At 46.7% G+C, this 22,064-nt stretch overlaps 1 protein-coding gene across 1 annotated transcript; it reads right to left on the reverse strand.

Moving 5' to 3' along the window:
- Positions 1-751: 751 nt before the first annotated feature.
- LOC129020916 (cytochrome P450 4F2) lies at positions 752-20,332 on the reverse strand. Its single transcript, XM_054465842.2, has 13 exons — positions 20,284-20,332; positions 19,671-19,869; positions 17,737-17,881; positions 14,754-14,807; positions 14,534-14,661; positions 12,539-12,660; positions 11,637-11,907; positions 8,848-8,914; positions 8,530-8,659; positions 2,489-2,622; positions 2,329-2,393; positions 2,064-2,146; positions 752-1,661 (listed from the first exon to the last, which is right to left on the reverse strand). The coding sequence occupies exons 2-13, from the start codon at positions 19,866-19,868 to the stop codon at positions 1,496-1,498; spliced, it is 1,563 nt and encodes a 520-aa protein (XP_054321817.2). The 5' UTR covers position 19,869; positions 20,284-20,332; the 3' UTR covers positions 752-1,495.
- Between the last annotated feature and the right edge of the window lie 1,732 nt (positions 20,333-22,064).

The following is a 22,064-nucleotide window of genomic DNA, read 5'->3' on the forward strand; positions in this document are numbered from 1 at the left end:
TTTAATGCCAACACTTTGGCCAGGAGTTTGAGGTTGCAGTGAGCTATGATTGTGCCACTGCACTCCAGCCTGAGAGACTGAGGGAGACTCTGTCTCAAAAAAACAAAATGAATTTTTAAAAAAAGAAAAAGAAAAAGAAACAAAAAACAAAACAAAGCAAATGTAGGCACCACCTGTCAAAGAGTCTCATCTACTCAGTCTAGAGTCTGTAGGGGTTCCCAGGTGATCTGATGTGCCTAGGGCTGAGACTTGCTTTGAAAATCATGTCCTTGATACCATAAGGCATGACCTCTGATGCCAAACTGCTCAGATTCACCCACGACTCCACCCTTCACTGAGTGACCTTGAGCAAGTGAGTTCATCTACAATATGTAAGATCGATGTGAGGATGAAATCAGCATTTACCTGGGGGAGCTGAAAAGTCACCTTCTCCCTTCTCAGTGATCTACTTCTGTTAATACGACCAAAACATTCAGTGTCTGTGGAATTTCCAGACCATAACTGTTCTATGAAAGGTGTCTAACCACACCTGTATCTTACATGAATATTTGTGCATCTATTGCTGTGAAAATGAGATCTCTACCCCAAAAGTTACTTGATGAAGAATAACTCAATTTGTTACTAATAGTCAATGTGTATGAAGCTAATTCTTACAAAGTGAGACAAAATACTTTTATTTTCTAACATGATGTCTTTTTTTAAATTAAGACTGATTTGAACACTTAACACACACATTTTGAAGACCACAAAATAATGTTTCCTAAGATGATTTAATGTCATGGAAAGATGCTCACAGCATATTATATGAACAACCTGGACAGAAAAAAATGTATGTGACATAAAATGGCAAATTTTTTTGATTGAGGTAGAATTCACATACCACAACATTCACCATTTCAAAGTATCCAATTTAATAGCATTTAGTGCACTCACAGTATCGTGCTACCTTCGTCACTATCTAGGTCCGGAACATTTTCACCATCCCGGGAGGAAACCCCATCCTGATTAGCAGTCGCTCCTCAGTCCCACCTCCCCACAGCTGCTGAAAGCCACCAATCTGCTATACATCTCTTCAGATTGGCCTGTTCTGGAAATTTCATATAAAAGGACCATACACTATGTGACCTTTTGCATCTGACATCTTTCATTCAGTATCATGTATTCAAGGTTCATCCACATTGTAGTAGGGATCACTGCTTCATTCCTTTTTATGGCTGTGTAATATTCCATTGTATGGATGGACCACATTTTGTTTATCCTTTCATCTGGTAATATATACCTTGGGGTTGTTTTCATCATTTGGCTACTGTGAATAGGGCTGCCATGAACATTCATGCACAAGTGTCTTTTTGTTTGAACACTTGTCTCAATTATTTTGAGTAGATATCTAGGATGGACTACAGGACTGTGGAATAGGATCTTAGGGTAATTCTAGGCTTCACTTTTGATGAATCAGGGGTCATTTTAGTGGGGTCAGAGTGGGTCTCTGCAGAATTCAGCTCAGGGGCTCCACCCGTAGCCAAAGTCCGCCCTCTGCGCGCAGGACCAGCTCCGGCTTCCTGCGGGGCTCGGTGTGGTCAGGCAGGACGCGGAAGCGCAGCAGCGTGAGCGCCAGGACCACCTTCATCTCGGCCATCGCAAACGTCTGCCCGATGCAGTTCCTAGGGGAGGGGGGTGGGAACTCTGACTGCAACCAAGAACCCCATCCTGGCCCCATCAAGCCGGGAACCTGGCCTGGGACACCCAACCCCACCTAGAGCAGTTTGAGGAATAAAGAAGGGGGTGTCCGTGCCTGGATCCCCATGCGGGCTTGCATATACTGGGAGCCTAGCCCATCTCCAACCCCCAGCCTAGACCAAGGTGGGGTAGGAGGGGACACACCACAGACCCTTCTAGGACCAACCCAACCATACACTATGGACCTTTTCCCATAAACTCCAGAGGAGGTGAGGGAAGGAGAGCTGGAACTCGGACCATCTACAATGTCCCCGTTTTCCCCACTGTCATGCCCAGACCCCTGCACCCATCAACCCGTCCCCACCTCAGACACAGGCCGCCCTTACCTGGGCCCTGCCGAGAAGGGAATAAAAGCCAGAGGTGACCTCTCCTTGATGTTCTCTGGGTCAAAGCGAAAGGGGTCATAGACCTGGAGGTGAGACCAAGAAGGGTTGTTGGGTGGGGTCTCCCAGGTCCACCAGCCTTGGAGAGACAGACAGTTGTGTATGTCTTTGAGGGAGGTGATGTTGGATACTCCTGATCAAAACCCTGCCCCCTCCTCTAGGAGCCTTGGAATGGACAAAAACAGAGGGAGGGAGGGGGGCCCCGCACCTCAGGGTCCGGCCACACAGCTGGGTTGTGATGGGTTCCGAAAACACTGATGAGGCAGATAATGCCTGTGGGAGAGAAGGGAGCAGTCAGGAGAAGGCCTCCTTCACTGAGGGGCCCCTCTTCCTACCCAGGAGGCTCCTCCCTGTGAGGCTGTGAGCACCTTTGGGGATGACCCGGCCGTCTGGGAGCACAATGTCCTGGGTGACATGGCGGGAGATGACCGGGACTGGGGGATGCAGCCGCAGGCTCTCCTTAATGCACATGGTCAGGAAAGGCAGCTGGGCCAGGTCGTCCCTAAGGAAACACCCCAGCCCCAATCCTTATCAAGGGAGCACCAGCTTCTCTGTTTGCAAGTGAGACCTTTTCTCCCTGTAATAAACTTTTAACAAGAATTGTTACAAAGTCGCAAGAATAAAAATAGCGTGGCACTGCAGCAAAAATGAGAAAACAGACCCATGGAACATGAGGGAAAGCTCAGAAAAAGACATGAGAATAAGTGAAAACTTCACATTTGATAAAGACAGCCCCTGCCCAAACCAAAATCCCGGGAAACTGATGGATTTTACAGTTGTGAAAGAAAAAAGTGGACCAATTTAACTTCACAGAAGTTGAATATGCTCAAGATGGTAGTTTTTGCAGATAAAGGATAGTAATCAAAAGTACCCTCCAAAAGTTGAAAGGCAATATTTTGCAACCCAAGACAGAAAAAAAAAAAATCAATTTTGGCCGGGCGCAGTGGCTCACGCCTGTAATCCCAGCACTTTGGGAGGCTAAGGCAAGTGGATCACAACGTCAGGAGATCAAGACCATCCTAGCTAACACGGTGAAACCCCGTCTCTACTAAAAATACAAAAACTTAGCGGGGTATGGTGGTGGGCGCCTGTAGTCCCAGCTACTCGGGAGACTGAGGCAGGAGAATGGCTTGAACCTGGGAGGTGGAGGTTGCAGTGAGCTGAGATCACACCACTGCACTCCAGCCTAGGCAACAGAGACTCCGTCTCAAAAAAAAAAATCAATTTTAATACACATTCTTAAAAGTAAATATTTTTAAAGAATCCAAAGAAAAAGAGCAAAAAATAAAGGAACCACTTCCATAAAAAGAAACAAACATCAACACGCACAAGAGATATTCAACCTCACTCTTATTTAAAACAATGTCCATCAAAAGAAGAAATATGAAGATTGGCATAGATTTTAAAATTTAATAATACATTAGTAGTATTGGTAAAGTTATGGGAAAACTTGTGCCATCAAACTCAGCTAATAGGAAAGGATTTGCAATGATAATTAAAATTGTACAATGCAAATGTTCTTTGATTCAGCAATTGCACTTCAGGGAATTTGTCCTGCAGAGATGCTTATACATGCAAGGAATGGTCACTGTGCACACATGCTGACTGCCTCATGTCCACTTTTAGCAAAAGGTTGGAAACAAGCCACATACACATTGATGGGAAGATGTTTAGATAAATAGCCACACAATGGAATACTATACAGCTACACAAAAGGAGGAAATAGGGATCACTAGTCTCATCACATTCTGCAGGCTGAAAGGTAAATCAGTACAGACACTCTGGAAGGCAAATTGGAAATATCTACTATAACTGAAAATGTTTATGTGCATTCAACATAGGAATGAGCTGAATAAATAAGGAATAAAATATTTAGCACTCAGAAAAAAATAGTATTAAGACACACTGTCAAGTGAAAAAAAGTTACAAATATATACATATGTGCACATAAAAAGGGCAAAAAATATATGAATATATATTTATGAAATTAATGATTCAGAGATAGATGATAGATTGATAGATGATAGATAATAGATAACAGATATAGAGAGATAGAGAATAGATAGATACATACATAGATGATAGAAACAGAGATACATAGATGATATATAGATAGTAGGTATATAGATACATAGATAGATGATGGATAGACAGATAGATAGATAGATAGATAGATAGATAGATAGATAGAGAACAAATCTATGGCTCTGGAGACACCTTTGGAGAATGAGAAAGGATTAGGTGGGGTGGCAGGATTGTCAAGGAAAACGCTAGTCTTATCTGTAATATCTCATTTGGTGCAAGAAGAATCTGTTCTTATCACTGGTTTTGTAATTTAATGCTCATTTTCCATGTGGTGTGTATATACAATGGAATACCATTCCGCCTTAGAAAAAAAAAAAGAAAGAAAGAAAGAAAACTTATCTTATTTGCCACAACATGAAAGAACCTGGAGGAACTTATGCTAAGTGAAGTAAGCCAGGCTCAGAAACACAAACACACATGATCTTACTTATCTTGGGACCTAAAATAGTCAAGCTCATAGAAATAGGAGTGGAGGCCGGGCGCAGTGGCTCAAGCCTGTAATCCCAGCACTTTGGGAGGCCAAGGGCGGCAGATCACAAGGTCAGGAGTTCAAGACCAGCCAGTCCAATATGGTGAAACCCCGTCTCTAATAAAAATACAAAAAAATTAGACAGGCATGGTGGTGGGAGCCTGTAATCCCAGCTACTCAGGAGGCTGAGGCAGGAGAATCACTTGAACCTGGAAGGCAGAGGTTGCAGTAAGTTGAGATCGTGCCACTGCACTCCAGCCTGGGTGACAGAGCGAGACTCCATCTCAAAAAAAAAAGAAAAGAAAAGAAATGGAAGCAGAATGATGGTTACCAGAGGCCAGGGCTGGGGGAGAGATAGAGAAGGGTGAGATGTTGGTCAAAGGATAGAAGCTTCAGTTAGACAAGAGGAATAGTTTTTGAGATCTGCACAGCATGGTGATTTAGTGAACAATGTATTAATTGAAATTGCTAAGAGAGTAAATTTCAAATGTTCTTAACATAAAAATGATAAATACATGAAGGGATGGATTTGTTCATTACCCTGATTTAATAATTTCAGGTTGTATACATACATCATAACATCACATTTTACCTCTAATATATATAATTAAAATTTATCAATGAAAGAACAATTTAAAAACAACCTAATTTTTGAAAACTCATATTTTAAGAAAAATAGAAGATCTCAGAGATAATGTCCAGAACTGCATCTATTTTGTATAGTTTTCTTTACAAAGAAAAACACAGTATGTGTTCATATAAATAAAAATCACAATGTGAATTCATATAAATGTGGGCATTGGGATAGCCATTTTCTTGAAGAATACACAGAAAACTGTTGACCATAGTCACTGCTAAGGTGGCACTTAATAAGGAAGCTCATTTTTATCATAAAATTTTTTGGACCCTTTCTTTTAACCACATCCATAATTTTGCTTGAAATCTGGATTTTATACTCCAGGACATGGGTCCGGGCAAAGATTTTCTGTGTAAGACCTCAAAAGCACAGGCAATAGACAAATGAGATTACATCAAGGTAAAAAGCTTCTGTACAGCAAAGGAAACAGTCAACAAAGTGAAGAATCAACTTACAGAATGGCAGAAAATATTCGCAAATTACCCATCTGACAAGCGATTAATAACCAGAATATATTATATAAGGAGCTCAAACAACTCAATAGGGGAAAAAGAACTCAAATCATCTTATTTAAAAATGGTCAAAAGATCTGATAGACATTTCTTAAAATAAGACATACAAATGGCCAACAAGTAGATGGAAAAATGCTCAATGTCACTAATCATCAGAGAAATGCAAATCAAAACCACAATGAGATATCATCTCATCCCAGTTAAAATGGCTTTTATCAAAAAGACAGGCAACGATAGATGCTGGTGAGGATATGGAGAAAGGGGAATTCTCACACACTGTTGGCGGGAATATAAATTGGTGCAGCCACTGCAGAGAACAGCACAGAGGTTCCTCAAGAAACTAAAACTAGAACTAACATATAACCCAGAAATTCCACTACTGAAAAGGAAGAGAAGAAATTTCTATCCCAAAGAAAGAAAATAAATCTGTGGAAGAGATATCTATACTTCCGTATTTATTGCAGCACTATTCACAACAGCCAAAATATGGAATCAACCTAAGTGCCCATCAACTGAATGGATAAAGAAAATGTGGCAGCCGGGTGCGGTGGCTCATGCCTGTAATCCCAGTACTTTGGGAGGCCGAGGTAGGCAGATCATGAGGTCAGGAGTTCAAGACCAGCCTGGCCAATATGGTGAAACACCAGCCCTATTAAAAATACAAAAATTAGCCAGGCGTGGTGGTGTGCACGCGTAGTCCCAGCTACTTGGGAGACTGAGGCAGAAGAATAGCTTGAACCCGGGAGGCAGAGGTTGCAGTGAGCTGAGATTGTGCCACTGCACTCCAGCCTGGGCGACAGAACAAGACTCTGTCTCAAAGAAAGAAAGAAAGGAAAGAAGAAAGAGAGAAAGAGAGAGAGGGAGGGAGGAAGGAAGGAAGGAAGGAAGGAAGGAAGGAAGGAAGGAAGGAAGGAAGGAAAGAAGGAAATGTGTCATGTATACACAATGGAATACTATGCACCATTAAAAGGACTGGAATTTTGTCATTTGCGGCAACATGGATGGAACTGGAGGTCACTGTGGTAAGTAAATAAGCCAAAAACAGAAAGACAAATATTGCATGTTCTCACTCACATGTGGGAGCTGAAAAAGTGGATCTCATGAAAATAGAAGGTAGATTGGTAGAAGGGAGGGAGGGGTGAGGAGAAGTTGATTAACGGGCATAAATAAGAGGTTTGATAGGAGAAATAAAACCTAGCACTTGGTAGATAGTTCACTATAATTTACGATATGTACTGTACATTCCTAAATAGTTAGCTTATGTTAGTTATGTTTCTAGCATAAAGAAGAGACAAATATTTCAGGCGACAGATATCCCAAGTACACTGATTTGATCTTTACCAATTATACGAATGTATTAGATTATCACGTGTATTTCAAATCTATGTGCATCTATTTATGCAGCAATAAAAAATTGTTTGTTAAAAATGCAGAAAAATTATTGGTTTTAAAAGCAGAAAAATGTTTCTCCTCCTCACTGGACTGCTGTGCTGGGCAAAGGCGTGGACGAGAGGACACTGAATCCAAGACACCTGTCCATTCCAATGCTTCCTCTCCTTCCTCCAGCCCCTGGCCTGGCTCTGGTCTCAGAATGTCCCCACTGTGCCCTCATTCTATAGCTGGTCCTCTCCAGTATGCCCTCCACACTAGCCCTAGAAAGATCTTCCTGGTACCCAGATGTGACCTGTCCCTCCCCTGCTCAAACACTTCCCATGGCTCCCTATTGCCCTTGGGCTAAAACTGAAGCCATTAACATTTTCCCCAAGGCTTCCACAGCCAGCCCCTGCTACCATCTCCAGTTTTATCATCTCACCACAACTCAGTCTCTCCCTCTCTCTCCCCTTCTCCTCCTTTCTGTCCTGACCCTGCTCTCTCTCTCTCTCCCTCTCTCTCTCTCCCTCTCTCTCCTCTCTCTCTTCCTCCCTCTCTCTTCCTCCCCCGAAGACCCCAGGCAGTCTTCTTGACCTAGAGCACTGCTCCCCAACTGTACCCAATTATCTACTGATCCTCATTTAGGCTCTCAACTGAGACACTTTCTATACCCCCTAGTATTGCTTCTCTTATTGTAAATCCCATCCCTACCCACGTGGGCTGGGAGTGTCCTGCCCAGGGACAGTTCCGCCACCAGGCTGGGAGCACCTGGAAAACAGATCCCTGGGGTTGGTTCCTTCCCAGGTCTCCAAAGCACAGAAAGATGCTGTGCACAGATGTGGGGGTGGGAATGCAGTGTGGGAGTGTTTGCTGAATAAGGATGGGATGGATGAACGGTGCAAGTGTTCTGGACAAGAATGGATGAATTTTACCCCCAGGTCTCCCTTCTAAATCCCTGGACTGGACTGGAGAGTAGGAACTAGGGAACAGAAGAGCAAACATTCAAGAAGTGAAGATGTTCGAAAAAAATGATATTTCTGGGAGAAAAGGAAGAGAGTGGAGGGGAAGTTCATTTGCTGAACATGTGCTAAGTGGCGTTATCTGTCCTCACATATCACCAATTCTCTCAGAAGCCCAGGTCTTTCTGTCCTAAGGGTCTATAACCTTTCCCCAGACAGTCGGGCTGGGTATTAAGTCCTGCCTGTGGTCCTCTGCTCCTATTCCCACTAAGCAATAGTGGCAGAATCAACAAAAACAGCTTTTCCTCCCCTCCCCACCTGGGGAGCAGAGCCAATGAGAGGGTCTCAGGAAGAGACCACCAGCACCTGCACTCACCATTCAATCTCTTTAGGCTCACGGTCCTTCAGAAGCTCTTGCACCTCCTGCCGGCAGCGCTCCTGGTATTCCGGATGCTTTGCAAGGTGGTACAGGACCCAGGAGAGACCACTGGCCGTGGTGTCATGGCCTGGGGGGCAGCAAGGCAGGCTTGGGTCTCTGGGCTGCTTCAGCACCCGAAGGTAGACAGCACCCATGCATTGAGGGCCTCAGGGAGGATGGGGGAAGGGGGATAGGAAGGTTGTGGGGATCTACCCACCCTGTTCCTGGAAGGGAGAGATCCCAGTCCCCTCTCTAGCCCCACACTGGGGCCCTCACCCTCAAACATAAAGGTGTCAGCTTCTGCTCTTATGTCCTCATCAGATAACTTCTTCCCGTCTTCATCCTGGAGAGAAGGCAATAACCCCCCAACCCCCACCCCCATAAAAAGTCACACTAGTTCTAAGGGCTCTTGAGTCTAATCTGAGACAATCTCTTAAGATTCATCCTTTTTCCAGAAATCCAAGTCCATCTTGCACTCCTAGACCCCTCTTGGTCACCACGGCCAGAGCCCCCACCTCAAGGCCCTCCTCTCTGGCTTCCTTGCCTCCTCTTGGGTTCCTATTGGGAAGACTCAATGACCCATGAAACATTTTAATGAAAAGTTTCGAGAAAAAGTTACTGGCAACCTGAGTTACAGGAGAATTAAATGGCAATTTCCCTTGGAAATTAGAGATTAAGTGTTGCCTTCAAAGATACTTGCCCACATCCTAGAGTGATAAATCTAGAGAATCTTATCCCCCTGGAGAAATTTGGGTTGTAAGCCTATGGACTATGGCATCTCACTGAAGAGGATTTGTTTATGCTCCAGAACAAAGCACACCATCTCTCACAAAGCTAGCATTCTCTCTCAATCTCTCTCTCCCTCTCTCTCTGTCTCTCTCATTCTCTTTCTTGGGAAGAAATAGAAAATGTGCCAAGACTCATAATGTAGGGCCCCTCTCTTAGGGTGCAAACTCTGCTGCACACACAAGTGAAAACATTTGCCCTTGGAGAAATTTGACTTGAGGATGAAGAGCCAGTACCACAATCCCACTCTGGCTGATAGTATTGCTGTGAGCAAGACATGGGCTGCTCTGATCCAGAGGTTTAATGCGTCTGTCACAATAGACGTACACATAGACAAAGACATAGATACAGACACAGACATAGACACAGACACAAACACACATAGACAAAGTCATAGACTTAGAAACTGACACAGACACACAAATACACATAAACATAGACATAACACAGATATAGACACAGACACACACACACATAGACAAAGTCACAGACTTAGAAACACAAACACACAAATATAAATAAACATAGACATAGACACAGATATAGACCCAGGCACACACATATAGACTAAGTCACAGACTTAGAAACACAGACACACAAATACATATAAACATAGACATAGACACAGATATAGACACAGACATACACACACATAGACAAAAACACAGACTTAGAAACACAGACACACAAATACATATATACATAGACATAGACACAGATATAGACACAGACATACACACACATAGACAAAATCACAGACTTAGAAACACAGACACACAAATACACATAGACATAGACACAGACACACACACACAGACAAAGTCACAGACTTAGAAACACAGACACACAAATACACATAAACATAGACATAGACACAGATATAGACACAGACAGACACAGATAGACTAAGTCACAGACTTAGAAACACGGCACACAAATACACATAAACCTAGACATAGACACAGATAGACACAGACACACACACACATAGACAAAGTCACAGACTTAGAAACACAGACACACAAATACACATAAACATAGACATAGACACAGATGTAGACACAGATGCACACACACATAGACTAAGTCACAGACTTAGAAACATGGACACACAAATACACATAAACATAGACAGACACAGACACAAACACACATAGATGAAGTCACAGATTTAGAAACACAGACACACAAATACACATAAACAAACATAGACATAGACACACACACACATAGACAAAGTCACAGACTTAGAAACACAGGCACACAGATACAAATACACATAAACATAGACACAGATAGACACAGATGCACACACATAGATGAAGTCACAGACTTAGAAACACAGACACACAAATACACATAAACATAGACATAGACACAGACACACACACACATAGACAAAGTCACAGACTTAGAAACACAGACACACAAATACACATAAACCAGACACAGACACAGATATAGACACAGAAGCACACATACATAGACTAAGTCACAGACTTAGAAACACAGACACAAAAATATACATAAACATAGACATAGACACACACTCAGACACAACTGCTCATAGACATAAACATAGACATAGACAAAAAAAGACACAAGCACAGGCGCAGACAAAGATGTAGACATAGCATTGACATAGCCATAGACGAAGACATAGTCATAGACACAGACAAAAAACATGGACATAGACATACACTGAGACAAAGACACAAACACAGAAAAAGACAAAGGCATAGACGCAGACACAGATATACACATACACATAGACATGGATGAAAATATAGACAGAGACAAAGACATAAACAGAGACATAGAAAAGACAGGACAAAGGTGTAGACATAGACAAAGATGAAGACACAGATACAAAGACATACAGATATTGGCAATGACAAAGACAAAGACATACACATAGTCACAGTCATAGACAGAGCCACAAACTCAAACAGAGACAAAGATATGGAAAGACATAGGCAAAAACATAAACATAGACCAGACATAGATATAGATGCAGATGTATGGAGTTAAATGTGGACAATTAACTCATTAGCTTGTAAATAGAGCAAACTCTCAGACTTGTCAGTTTCAAGCCCAGCAGCTCCCTGCTAGGTGCACTCCACAGTCATCTCTAAAACCTATTTCTGACCTGCCCCTCCCTTCCTCAATCACCTTCCATGGCTCCCTAGTGCCCTCTTAATCAAGTTCAAATTCTTTCATCTGACATTTCACATGAAGCTCCCTTCTACTTCTTGAATTCAGATCCCAGAGAGGCCCACCTTGCTCAGCAGGAGCACATCAATGAAGTCCAAAGTCTTGGATTTGGCCTTGGCTTGGAGGAAGTCATCAACACCCTGGCTAGGGAGGGTGCGGCGCCGCTCCTGGATGACGGCATCTGTGAAGTCGTGCACCAGGCGGCAGGCCCTGCGGAAACGCTGCCCTTCGGGGGTGAGATAATACAGGAAGTCAATATGCAGGAGGATCTCATGGTGTCTTTTTGATACAAGGGCACTGAGCTCCAAGATGGCGGCAATATATTCACTGGGCTTCCTGCAGGATAAGGGCAGAAAAGGAGGAAACAATTTAATACACCTGAAGCCACAGGAGCACCTCCCACCAGCAGCCAGGATCTACCTCCTATCAGTAAACGGGATACCCAGGAACAGATGGCCCCTCAGATGCAGGATGGGGATCAGCATGAAATCAACTCTCCAGGCTGTCATCTCTCCCTGCATCCCATCTCTGTGAGATGCCTCCATGCAGCTAGGCACCCAGAGGATAGTTTGCACAGTATGCTCCTATTCTCTCTCTCCCTCCAAGTATACAGTCTTGCCCCTTCTCCTTCCTGAAGCTGTCCACGAAGCTCAGACTTTATCCTCCTCCAACTGGTCCATGGTCCAGCTTCCACCCTAGCTTCTTTGCATCAGTGTTAACTCCATTTAGTGCTACATTACAGTCAGTCCCTGACAGAGACCCGCTTTGACCACACCCACCAGTTCAAACCCTTTTAATGTGTCCCTAGAAACCTCAAGATAAAATTCATACCAGTCCTTCAATTATCAGGTATAACAAAACTCCTCCAAGAAGGTTTGTCTGATTTCCCTGCTCAGTCCTCCCCCGCCCCCCACCTACCAACTTTGTGTCCACGGCCCAAGATCCTAGACCCTGGGCAAGAACTTACTCCTGGCAATGGCTGTCAAAGCTGAAGACACATTTCTGCAGACTGTCCAAGGTCATGAGGCTGATGTGCTCAAACATGTCCAGACGGGCACTACCTTCTGAAGCCAGGAGCTGCCACTTGGCCTAGCCAGAGAAGGGGACAGAGCTGGGGCAGGCTCCTTGCTCCCTTGAGCAGCTCTCCAACCCCAACTGCCAAGATGGGCTCCCCAGAATAAGCCTCTTCATCTTCTCCCCAGGGACCCCTCCCCAGGGAGGACCAGATTATGGTGCAAGCAAAAGCTGTTACTATTAAGAGATGAAGACCCAAGATTGGGAGTTAGGAGACCTAGGTTCAAGTTCCAGCTCTGTCTTCTGCGCTCTGTGTGCCATTAGTCAACTCATTACCCTCCCGTATATCCTGCCTGTCAAATCTTCAGGAACAGTTAAGATGATGTGCTTTGGAGCCATATAATTCACATTAGAAACTCTGCTCCGCCTCGCCATGCTCACTTATTAGCTGGGTGAACTTGGGTTAGTTCCCTAATCTCTCAGACCTGCAGTTTCATCATCTACCATGGGGCAGAAATACATAATCTCTCCTTTGCAGAGTTGTTAAAATCAAATTAGACAATACATACTCGTATCATGGAATGGGCACATGGCATTGTTTCTGGCATATGGTATGTGCTCAATAAATGTTGGATTTCCCCATCTGCATTGTTATAAATTGATTTCAAAAATATCCCTGTTTTGGGGGAGGTAGTCCTTCGTTGAGTCCTGAGCATTCTTTCTGGGCATGTCATGAATGCAAGACACTGATGTTCTTAACATGGAAAATTTCTCAGAGTTGTGTTTGCGAAGAATAACTTTGAGGGATAAGGTAAAGACTCTCTCTAGACAAGTTGCTTTTGCTTGCTGTAAAAGCAGATTGCCTAAGCTTAAGGCTCCTTTTCTGTAATGCAATATATGATGTCAGCAGGCATTTATAGAAGCCCACCTGTGTCAGCCCATGGGATTTGGGAAGCTTGGAGGGAAAAAAGGCAATCTAACAAGAAACGCATGCTGCTGTCTGTGTCATGAGTAGTAAACTATCCTTTGTCTCTGACCCAGGAGTCTCTCATCCTTCTGGAAGAATTTATGAAACAGTAACAAACTAACTTATCGATTTGCAAGTTAAAAAATAAATCCTAGATACTTCGCAAAACCTTTGCCGCAATTCTTCCCTACCTGCCATATCTGCACCCTTTGCAATGTGATTTTTCAGCAACTCCCATTAATAGACAGAGCCTGTTTTATCCCCCTGCCTTTGATTCTGTGTTGGACTTTTGGCTTTCGATGTCAAAATACAATGTGGTGAAAATGATGAGTTAATAACTAATGAAGCTAAGCCTTGTCTTATTCCTTGGAGCCCTGCCTGCATTGTGAACCATGGGGCGCCTTCTGGAAGGAGACAATCATAGGGAGGAACATCCAGGGGTCCCAGATGAGGCCAAACCTAGACACGTGAGAGAACCCAAACATGTCCCAGCCAAAACCCAAACGTGACAGAATTCAGTCAACACCTGCAAGGCTGCCTACCTGACCCCCAGCTGCTCATGTACCGTGAGTGATCCCTTCCACATACAGAAGAACCCGCCAACTGTCCCACAGACTTATTAGCAACCATAAACACTTATTGGTTTAAACCAATGAGTTTTCAGGTGGTTTCTTATCAGCAACAGCTACTATGCAATTGTCGTCATAACCCTCTTGATTTTATAGGGCTTGGGTGACAGAATCATAGAAACAGACACCTTCTGGGCACCTGCTATGCACCAGAGACATGACTCCATTACATTACTTTGACCATCTTTTAAGTAGGGATTATTATCCCCATTTTACAGTTGAGGAAACCAAGGCTCAGTGAGAAAGAGCAATGGCCCAATGGCACCCAGCAGAGCCAAAATTCCAGACTAGATCTGTCTGTTGTCCTTTCACCCCAAGGCTGCAGCTGCGACCTTGGCTTCAAATAACTCACGTGCATGATGTTCACACTCTCATTGAAAATCTTCATATAGGGCTTCAGGATGTTGAAATGGAAGGCAGGCGTCAGCATCCGACGGTGGCGGCTCCACTTGTCACCAGCACTCAGCAGGAGCCCGTCCCCTAGCAGGGCAGCCAAGGGCCATGGGCAAGGGCCTCTCCCTCCCCCGGCCCCCCAGCGTTTTTCCCAACCCTGTTCACCTGCAGATACTCACCCAGCCAGGGCTCCAGAAAGCTGTAGAAGAACTTGTCCTTTGGTGCAATGGCAGCTGACATAAATGAGGACAATCAGGGGCCATGGAGCCAGGTGAAGGAGGGACTTTGGGGGTGGGTGGAGGCTCCCAGCAAGAGATTTGCACTTCTTCCACTCTGAGCCCCACATAGCAGGAAGAGGGCCAAGGGCAGAGGAAGAAGGGAGGATGGGGAGGGGAGGGAAGACCAGACCAGGCTACGACAGCACAGTACAACAATGACACTGCCTAACATGGCACGTAGGAGCTATGTCAGGGCTCCAGCATGCCTTGACACGCCTCCTACATGATCCAACATGCTCTGCAACCCCTGAGTACAGCTCAGCACTCTACAGAATGCCTTCACAAGGACCTAGGACACCCTGTCTGTCCCAGCACTCTCTGACATCTTCTGATATGGCATCTTCTGACATGGACCTGGACATGAGACATGACCCTGACATGTGTTCACATGTCCTGACATGGCCACAAAATACATGACAATTCCTAACATGAGACAGTATGCTCTAACATGCATATGAGATGGTCTAACATGATCTTAAAAGCGTGTTCCACATACAGGCTCTGGGTTGAATATAAATATGGTAACTTTAATGTCCCAGACATAGCCAACACGTGACCCAGACTGTTCCTCAGGCATGACCCAAACATACTATAACACATGCCTCAGACAAGACTCAAATAATGTCTCAGACAGTTCACGTAGGGACCCTGGGTCCCAGACCTCACACAACCCCCAGACCTCACACAATGCCCAGATGTTTGGACCAGCAGGAGAAAACGGCAATGTCAAACAGCACCTGAGACAAGAACCAAACAGGCCCTCACATGCCCCAAATGTCCTTGGCCACAGATAAGCCCCACACATGACCAGCTCTACATGACCCCAGTTGGAATTATATACCAGATGTAACCAGGTATAACATATTTCAGGTGTAACCAGGACCCAGGTGTAAATATACAAGGCAGACCTGGCCATATAACAGCCATCGTAGAGCCACGCCCCAGACATGAGCAAACAGGAACAGAGGTTAGACAGGTGGAAGTCCAGGGGCGATGGAGGCAATGGCATCTCCACCACAGCCCCTCCTGTCTGCACATGGGTCACGTGATCAGCTGGAGGCAGCACAGAGACCCCAGCTGTGGGCAAAGCTTGGCCAGTGCAATGTCTACCTGGAGCAAAGAGCACAGGCTTGATGCACGTGGGGAGGAAGATGTGGATGACTGCCTGCCAGGGCCCCACCCACCAGCAGCACATATCCCCAAAGGTGCACGCCAGGCTTTGTGTGTATAGGAGACCTTCCTCCGAGCTGTGAATCTGAAGAAAAACACACAGGACCCAATTCATGCTCTCCTAGGCTGTGAGAGAGAAGGATCTGCAAGGAAGAGGTAGAAGCCCTCTCCCTGAGAATTTCAAGCAGCATCTCATCCTCCTGTCAGTGCTGAGCACCCCCTGCCTCCTCACATCCTCCAAGCAGGACTCTGCAGTCCTTCAGTTACACAGACAGAAAAGGTCTTTCCCCATGTGGATCCACACACCATGTTCCCTGGGCTCTCATTCATCCCATTTTCCAGATGAAGAGCCTGAGGCTCTGAATAATAAAGTCACTTGCCCACAGTCCCAGACCATGGCAAGCCTGAGGCCTAAGACTAGGTCTATCTGCACCCATGGCCTGAATCCTTAACCAACAAATTTCTTTGTGCCCCGAAAACAGTAGCTCTGGAAGACCCAGGCCTGCCAAGACTGGGCAATCAGAGACACAGGGATTGGGTGAAAAATTGGTCCTGTGATCCAGGCCAGGAGAAGTAAATCATGGGCCATTTCTGGGAACTCTAGGGGAAAGGTGGGCTTTCCCATGAGAATTGAGCTTCTGGGACTCATCGTTGACGTCATGAGGAAAAGGCCAACTTGAAAGGAAAAGTGACGTGGAGAAAGCTAAAGCCAAGAGAGAAAGACAGATTCCCAGTGACATTGTGTGAGACCTGGATCCAGCCATGCCTGAAGGCCACCCTCCCTGGACTTTAAAGTCAATAGATTATCTTTCTTTGCTTAGACCACACCAGGTTGGGTTTCCACCACTCACAACTGAAAGACTTCAATAATCAGAGACAGCTGGGAACCAGCCCAGAGTCACTCAGCATTTTGAGGTCAGAGCCATGGTCTCTGTAGGATGCGGCCCATTCCCCCTGCTCAGCCTGGCCTGTCCAATGATGGGAAGCACAGGGGTCAAGAAAAGGGTCCCAAGCTGGGGTGGAGTCTCATCTTGGAGATCCCCGGGACCTGCAGCAGGAGAGCAACGAACTTAGGGCAGACAAGCTATAGGATGGGGTAAAAGGAATTGACCCACCAGAGGTGGACATCATGGAAATAGCAGCCCAGATCCCCCACCAGCCACAAGTCCTCCTCATTGTTCTAGGCTTTGGGACAGGCAAGGTGATGCTAGGCCTGGCAATGGGCCTTGAATACTAATGATGTCCAATTGCATCACCCTGCACTCTCCTTTCAAACATTCCTGCTCATTGTTCCAGACACAGCTCCAGTAACTCCTCCTCTAGGAAGCCTTCCAGGCTGCCCCAGCAGAGACCTTGTTCTTCCCTGGGCTGTGATCCATCTCCCTCTGGCCCTTTCCTGATCCCATGAAGTTGGGGATATCTCTGTCCAGGTCCATCTCCTTAAAGTTGGGGTTTCCTCCAGGACAGGGCCTTGGGTTGAGGTCTCTTAGGGCTCCAGGGCAGCCCAGAACACCAGAACAGGGGGTAGATGGCAATGGAGAGAGGAGACGCTGAGATGGGAATTGATGAATACATGAAAGAAAGATGAAGATAGCTGAGAGAGAAGGAAAGGAGAGGCCAGAGTACTGCAGGGCCCACACAGGAGCTTGGGGATAGAGGAAGTGCAGGTCTCAAATGCACTGCAGCACCCACCACCACGTGTTCCAGATGGTACCTGAGGCGTTGATGACAGACCGGATGATGTCGGGGTGGCACAAACTGAGGAGGGGGGAGATGGGGCCCATCCAGACCTTAAAGCCCTGGGGGTAGGTGGCCACCAGCTGAGTCAGAACTCTCATGCCCTCCTCTGTGGGGTTGACCTGCAAGCAAGGCAGGGGTCATTACCTTCTGTGATGGTTAATTCTAGGTGTCCACTTGATTGGGCTAAGGGATGACCAGGTAGTTGGTCAAACATTATTTCTGGGTGTGTCTAATCTATTCATCCTATCTATCTAATTTTTCTATCTATATATCTATCTGCCTACCCATCTATCCATCAATCCATTTTATCTGTACTTTCATCCATTCATATATTCATCCGTCTGTCTGCTTATCATCTATTAATAGCCATCTATCCATCTGTCTAATCTATTCATCATATATATCTACTCTATCTATCTACATAATCTATCCATCCTATCTACTCTATCTACCCATCCATCCATCATCCATCCATCCATCCTATCTGTGCATCCATGTGTCCATGCATCCATCTATCCTATTATCTATCTACCTACCTATCCATCCATCCATCCATCCATCCATCCATACATACATACATACATACATCTATCCATGCTATCTGTGCATCCATGTGTCCATGCATCCATCTATCCTATTATCTATCTACCTACATACCTGTCCATCCATCCATCCATCTATCCATCTATCCACCCTATCTGTGCATCTATCTATCTATCTATTAGCTATCTATCTATCTATCTGTCTATCTATCTATCTATTTATCTATCTACATTCCTCCTGCTCTATCTATCTATCCACATTCCTCCTGCTCTATCTCTCTTGGGTCCATCTCCAAGTCCCAAGGGTGCATCCCAGGGCAGAGGGAGAAGACACACTGTCTGCTCACAGAGGCCCAGTTATCTTGAGAGGAAAGATTTTCTTGTTCTGGGAGTCATTTCAGCCCAGAGGCAGCCATATGGGCAGGTCCTCACAGGGGAGATTTGTGGGGAGCAGTATCGCCTCAGGATATGGCCCTAAGGCTGGTCCCCACATGCCTTTATGTCCTGGCTGATCCACAGAGGCTCCAGTTCCTTCCATGGAGAGGGTTCTGCACATGGAAGACCCTCCCTTTTCAGCAGCCACTAGTGGAGCAGAGGTGACTCCAACTGTCCATCAGGACAATGGCTCCCACCTGGGAACAGCTTCTGCACCAGGCTCTGTGCTAGTGTGTCCTGTGCACCCTTCCACCTCACCTGTGGACACATCCATCAATCCTGCCATTTGCAAATGAGCAGACTAAGACCACATCCCCCAAAGAGGAGAGCGGTCTAAGTCAGAGGGCAAGGTCACAGGGAGGAGAAAGGCCAAGGAAAGCTTCTGAAAGGTGAAGTGAGTGGCCAACTTTTATCTGGGTTTGGCAACAAGTCTCATTGATAAGAGGGAGATAAGAAGAAGCGAAAGATAAGAGGAAGGTGCCTTCGGGTGTGGTGGAAGTGGGAGACGGCCCATGCCTCTCCTCTGGCCCAGCTGTACCCTCATAATAGAAAATAGTCCAGGCAAGGAGAGGACCCTGGACAGTGGGCATAGGAGGCCTCGAGTCCAGCAATGGAGAATGTGGGAATGCCAGGGACTCGCCTCTCTGTGCAGCCAACCCTCTGCCCAGGAGCCCCGCAGAGGTGCATTAATGTGGGAAGACAGGCAGGAAAAGGATTCAATGCAGGCCTGGAGTGGGAGGACAAGGAGGTGAGAAGGGCTTGGGTTGGCACCTCACAGAAATGAATAAGCAGAGGAATGAGTAAGATACCTCCCCTGCTTCTCTGTCACCCCAGATCCCAGCCCACACCTTCACCCCTACTCCCTGAGCCTCATACCCCTCAGGAAGTCCATCCACCCTGAGACCTAGACCCGTCCTGTTGCCACACTCACCATGCCCTGGTGTCCCCAAAACCAGTTCCGTCTCGGGGGTTGTGGGAAACACTGGAGGCGGCGGCAGTTGTCATAGAAGGCATAGGTCCAGGCCAGGACACGGGCCAGGAGCCAGGAGGCCCCGACCAGCAGGAGGAGCAGCCATGGGGACGCTGCCACTGGCCCGAGGCCCAGCAAGGACAGGCTCAGCTGGGACATCCTGCAGGGCAGACGGGATGGACGGTGAGATCCTGAGGCCCAGGGAAGGGCCCAGGGAGCTCCAGGAACAGTGGAGAGAAGCAGGGATGGGCAGTGCTGGAGGTAGAGCAGGGAGGGCTCAGGGATGGGTAAAAAGGGGCTGAGAGGTAAAGTCCAGAAAAGCCCAGCCAAAACCAGCAGCCAAGTGGCCTCCAGTTCCCTAGTAAGCACTTAGAATGGGAAAGAGAGAGAGAGACTGATTAAAGTCCAGAAAGGCCCAGCCTGAATCACTGGGAGGTTGCCAGGGGCTTGGTTTCAGTTACTCGGAAACCACCCATCTTTCAGGCCAGCACCCGGGAGCTGCGTGGGCCTTGGGCAGTGCCCCTCTCCATCCCAGGCCAGGACCCCCCCAGGCCTGCCACCCCCAGCCTGGCACCTTCTGTTAGGAGCAGTCTGTCCCACACAACCTCCTCTCCCCGTCTGCTGGGAGGCCTTTGACCCTGGCCCTTGATATAGCAAAGGCTGTGGGAGGGCTGGCTGGGTTGGGTTGGGCCAACAAATCCCTGTGCCTGGGTGTGTCTCCCGAGCCTGGGCAGCCAGCCAACATCTGGCGTCAGGCCAGCTGGGTGCAGAGGAATCAGCTCAGGGTCCAGATGGATGGGTAGATACATAGATAGAGTAGATAGGATGGATAGATTAGGTAGATAGATAAAGTAGATATAGATAATGGATATATTAGACAGATGGATAGATAGCTATTAATAGATGATAGATAGATACATAGATAATAGGATAAATAGATGGAATGGATGAACGTACAGCTAAGATGGATTGATGGATGGATGGGTAGGCACATATATATATAAATAGAGAAATTAGATAGATAGGATGAATAGATTAGATAGACACACCCAGAAATAATGTTCCATGTCTGTCCCAGATATGTGGGATCCTCATTTGTGACATGGGAACTGGGGATCTTGGGTCACTCCAATCACTCCAGATGCTACAAGGCCAGTGACTTACTCAGTACGATGCTCAGGAACACAACCATCAGAAACAGGATCAGACTCACTCTCAAGCAAAAAAAAAAAAAAAAAAAAAAAAAACCTCCAAGGATTAAATGATTTTTCCCATTGTCCTGGGGAGAAATTAATCCAAGGGAGGTCTCAGGGCAAATAATTCCCCATCACCACCACCACCACCACCACCATGAGCATACCATCACCCATGGAGTTTTCTGATTTACTCTTTGGCCCATTAAGCATGAAATTTCTTATTCTAGGTTTCTTTCTGATAAGGGAGAAGATATTAATATCTCTACATTTCCTCTCCTCCTGCTACCTAGTCTCTGTATTCTAGGTTAAATTATAATTTATGTTGAGGATTTACAATGTCTGATACACCTAGCTGAGCCTTCTGCACAGAGATACATTGGGAGTGGAGGCTAATTGGGTCAAAGGAGAAACGCCATAAGCCCACAATCCAGCCTATCAGGGTGGATTAAAGGTCTGATTTGCCCAACTCTTGTCTCACCTGCTCCCACTGAGAGGTGACAGCATGCTGGCAGTCCTCACAGCCCTCGCTCTCTCTCAGCGCCTCCTCTGCCTGGGCTCCCACTTTGGCGGCATTTGAGGAGCCCTTCAGCCCACCGCTGCACTGTAGGAGCCCCTTTCTAGGCTGGCCAAGGCCAGAGCCGGCTCCCTCAGCTTGCAGGGAGGTGTGGAAGGAGAGGCGCGAGCGGGAACCGGGGCTGCGCGCGGCACTTGCGGGCCAGCTAGAGTTCCAGGTGGGCGTAGGCTTGGCGGGCCCCGCACTCGGAGCAGCCGGCCGGCCCTGCCGGCCCCGGGCAATGAGGGGCTTAGCACCCGGGCCAGCGGCTGCGGAAGGTGTACTGGGTCCCCCAGCAGTGCCAGCCCACCGGGGCTGCGCTCGATTTCTCGCCGGGCCTTAGCTGCCTTCCCGCGGGGCAGGGCTCGGGACCTGCAGCCCCCCATGCCTGAGCCCCCCGCCTCCGTAGGTTCCTGTGCAGCCCGAGCCTCTCCGATGAGCGCCGCCCCCTGCTCGACGGCGCCCAGTCCCATCGACCACCCAAGGGCTGAGGAGTGGGAGCGCATGGCGCAGGACTAGCAGGCAGCTCCACCTGCAGCCCCGGTGCGGGATCCACTGGGTGAAGCCAGCTGGGCTCCTGAGTCTGGTAGGGACGTGGAGAACCTT

This window comes from Pongo pygmaeus, chromosome 20, assembly GCF_028885625.2.
Source record: "Pongo pygmaeus isolate AG05252 chromosome 20, NHGRI_mPonPyg2-v2.0_pri, whole genome shotgun sequence".
Classification (NCBI taxonomy): Eukaryota; Metazoa; Chordata; class Mammalia; order Primates; family Hominidae; genus Pongo; species Pongo pygmaeus.